General features: G+C 38.5%; 1 protein-coding gene across 1 annotated transcript; it reads left to right on the top strand.

The window, feature by feature from the left end:
- Window positions 1-2,688, top strand: LOC117637809 (probable serine/threonine-protein kinase At1g54610). The gene is made up of 5 exons (XM_034372831.1): window positions 1-618; window positions 1,063-1,344; window positions 1,435-1,752; window positions 1,833-2,054; window positions 2,571-2,688. The coding sequence occupies exons 1-5, from the start codon at window positions 226-228 to the stop codon at window positions 2,598-2,600; spliced, it is 1,245 nt and encodes a 414-aa protein (XP_034228722.1). The 5' UTR covers window positions 1-225; the 3' UTR covers window positions 2,601-2,688.
- The last annotated feature ends 1,003 nt before the right edge of the window (window positions 2,689-3,691 follow it).

Genomic DNA, 3,691 nt, shown 5'->3' with positions numbered 1-3,691 from the left:
CAAGGAGCTCTATTTTCTCCCGCACAGTACGCCTACAAATTGCCGTCCATGGACGGCCAAAATTCCCCATATTCGTCTGTACTCCCTTATCTCTCTGGCTTATTATTTCTTCCTTTTTCCCTTCTTCTACTTCTTCTTGCTCTCTGCTTTGCGCTGCTCTGCTCCAACCCATCACTCAAATCACCAGCTCAAAGAAAACCAAGACTGGTCTAGACCCAAAAGCCAATGGGCTGTGTTCAGGCCAAGCCTCTCACGAATTCCACACCTGGGGGCTTAGAGAAGCTGAAACTGGAAAATGGGTATGTGGGAAATGGCGGGGTTAATGCTCACAGAAGATCAACAGGCCAACCACAAAGGGACTCTCTTAAGCAGCATAGGCATGAACCCATAATTTCAAATGCTGAGCCTGGTAGTAGAAATGAAAAAGCAGGAGATGAATGGGTGGTGTTAACTGGTAGTGATGTAGATAAAGATGATGGGCATGTTTCTCATAAAGTTTCTGTTGATGAGGAGGAGTTGGTGGATGGGTGGCCTAAATGGCTCACTGACAATATTTCAAGAGAGATTTTGGCTGGCTTGGTTCCCAAGAGTGCTGACTCTTATGACAAGCTGGACAAGGTTTTATTTTCATACTCACTTTCAGATTTTTATGTTTTGATTTGGTGTGCATTTGGTTAGAATTATAATTGTTATGTGGCAGTTGTCAAAAAGAAAAGAAAATGGTAATTGGCATGTTCTATGGCTGCTTTTCTGTACTAATTGGAATTAATATTGTTCTGATGATTTGCTAGATGATATCTTGATTGGTTTTTGGATGGAATAACAAGCTAAGTATGCTGGACTATTGAAAATTTTGAGTGTTCTCTTGTTCAATTTGTGGGTTGCCCATACTTCCAAGTCACTGAAAGTTTAAGATATAAAATCTTGATTTTTCTGCTTTTTCCGACTAATCTTGTTAATCAAGGAAAGCATAAATTTATTAGTTGGCTAGATCATTGTTGAGAGGAGGCTGGAATTTGAACTTGGTTTTTCTTTTTTCTTTCTAAATGTTTGCACTTGTAGGTGGGCGAAGGAACATACAGCAATGTGTATAAGGCTCGAGATAGGGACACTGGAAAAATTGTGGCCTTAAAGAAGGTTCGGTTTGATACATCAGAACCCGAGAGTGTTAAGTTTATGGCTCGGGAGATTATGTTTTTACGGAAATTAGATCATCCCAATGTGGTTAAGCTTGAAGGATTGGCCACGTCAAGAATGCAGTACAGCCTCTATCTTGTTTTTGATTTCATGCGGTCAGATTTGGCAAGAATTATTTCCAGCCCTGAAGGGCTTACTGAACCACAGGTTTAAGTTCTCTCTTAACTCGTTGGTTCTGAATTTGGATGCTTTGATTTGTTGTAGAGTCTCAGTTTCTAACTTGAACTATTGACACAGGTCAAGTGCTATATGCATCAACTACTTTCAGGTCTGCAGCACTGCCATGAGAGGGGAATTATACATCGAGACATCAAAGGATCAAACCTATTGATAGATAAAAATGGAATGCTGAAAATTGCAGATTTTGGGCTCGCAAATTATTATGTTCAAGATCCTAAGCGCCCTCTCACAAACCGAGTTGTGACACTTTGGTACAGAGCTCCTGAGCTGTTGTTAGGTTCTACAGATTATGGAGTTGGCATTGATCTTTGGAGTGCTGGTTGCGTCTTGGCTGAAATGTTTACAGGGAGACCACTTCTGCCTGGTAGAACAGAGGTAATTCAATATTGTGTGTGTGTGTGTTATGATCTTACTGTCGCTGGCTAGTATCTCAAACACATTTTACTTGCTTTCAGGTTGAGCAACTTCATAGGATTTTCAGGCTTTGTGGTACACCATCAGAGGAATACTGGAAAAGACTAAAGCTGTCTACAACTTTTAGACCTCCACGTTCATACAAACCCAGTCTTCAAGAAGCTTTCAAGGATTTCCCTTTTTCTTCTTTGAGTCTGTTGAGCACTCTCCTTGCTTTAGATCCTGCCTATCGTGGCTCTGCGTCTTCGGCTCTCAGAAATGAAGTAAGTACAGATTGAAAATTTTACTCTTTCAATGAAGTTTTTATTCCAACTACATGCTTTTCCTGGAATTTACGTTCCTTTTGATTGCGAGCAATGTTTTTGCATCCATTTTTTTTTTCTTCACATATTCTTAAGTCTGTAATATATAATAAAGATTAAAATACTTTTATTTATTTTTTAATTACTGCACTTTTTGCAAAACGTTTTGCTAACCCTGATGTACGTTTCCATGTTTTTTTGACTTTATTGTTCTTAGTATTTTCTTCTAGCTGATATAGTCGAGGAGTTAAAAACACATAAAGTTAATCCATTATGTTCAGAATTGCAAGTTTAGCATATCTAAAGCAGAATTCTAATGTACTTCTAAAGCCGATAAAATTTTACTTCATGCACCGAAAAGTTGCACCTATTGAAAATCATCTCTATCAATTTAGCTCTTTTCCTCCCTAATTTTTAAGCATCCGTGGCAAATAGTATGAATTCTAATTTTTTCTGGTGTTGAATTCGTCTTGCAAGTGCTCATGTGACGCACGAATTAAGTGGTGAATATTGTATACTAAAAAGTACGTCTGCTTACAGTTCTTTTTCGCAAGCCCCTTGGCATGTGACCTTTCTGGTCTACCTGCAATCTACAATGAGGATGATGAACTGAAACTAACCAATGAGCATAGAAAGTAAGTCGACACTTTTCTCTCTTTAGATATACAATGAATGTATCTAACAGCATGACATAAACATCGTGTTAATTGGTTCATTGTCACTAACCATGGCTTTCTAACTGAACTTGGTTTTCCTCCTGCTTCCATTCAATTATGTCTTTAATGGATTCAATTGTAAGGTAGATTGGGGTTTCATGAGTTACAGGCTCACAGAAGGCATGATCCTGGTGTCCTAAACTCATGAATACTCTCACACACAAACATGCTCTTGCAAGTAAAAGAAGTACTTAAAAAAGTAGTTAATCCTGGACTATTCACTCCGTGGTTAAAACCTTAGCCCTAAATAACCAAAGATTAAAACCCTATCGTTTAGAGTTTGGTTGCTATCCGTACTCCATACGAAGAGATCTAGTGGCCTAAGCTTAGCTTCTTGTTTTAGCAACGTACTAAAGCATGTATTAGCCTATATGGTTGACAGATGGAGATAACAAAGGGAGCTATTTGAGGATTTAATGTCTAGTTTATTGCTTGAGGTATCTTATTATTTTTCTCATTTTGACAGGTCTAGGAATTCTAAAGTAAGACGGTCTCGAACACGACGTGAGCGCCGGAGACAAGATCTATCTGCTGAAAAATTAAAAGAAATTTCTGCATCTTCAAACCAGGTAAATGCAAGTCCTTACTTTCAGCTTTCCGGGCATGTCAAGTCTTGTCTTATGGCGCACGAACAATTTTCATAATTGACTAAGATTAGCCAACTGCTCATTTAAGGAGAAGGGAAAAGAGAGAATTTTAAAAAAAGGAAGAAAAAACAACTATTGTTGGGGAGAAACCTCCTCTAGCTCTCTCACCTATAGTGCTGTAAGGCACACCTTTCTTATTCTGAAACATAGCGATGGCCTCTATTTCCACTGGAAAAGCGAAAGATATTCTTTCTTGGATTACTGAAGATTAAGTACTATGTAAATAGGGTCTTCA

This window comes from Prunus dulcis, chromosome 8, assembly GCF_902201215.1.
Source record: "Prunus dulcis chromosome 8, ALMONDv2, whole genome shotgun sequence".
NCBI classification, from domain to species: domain Eukaryota; kingdom Viridiplantae; phylum Streptophyta; class Magnoliopsida; order Rosales; family Rosaceae; genus Prunus; species Prunus dulcis.
The sequence above is the reverse complement of the archived record's forward strand: the minus strand, read 5'-3'. Positions and strand labels throughout refer to the sequence as shown.

What these genes read in the sequence shown, in the direction of transcription:
- LOC117637809 (XM_034372831.1), top strand. Translation starts at nt 226, where the DNA reads ATGGGCTGTGTTCAGGCCAAGCCTCTCACGAATTCCACACCTGGGGGC. An exon ending in AAGGGCTTACTGAACCACAG is followed by an intron (nt 1,345 to 1,434) that starts GTTTAAGTTCTC and finishes CTATTGACACAG; the next exon opens with GTCAAGTGCTATATGCATCA. An exon ending in CTTCGGCTCTCAGAAATGAA is followed by an intron (nt 2,055 to 2,570) that starts GTAAGTACAGAT and finishes TCGTCTTGCAAG; the next exon opens with TGCTCATGTGACGCACGAAT.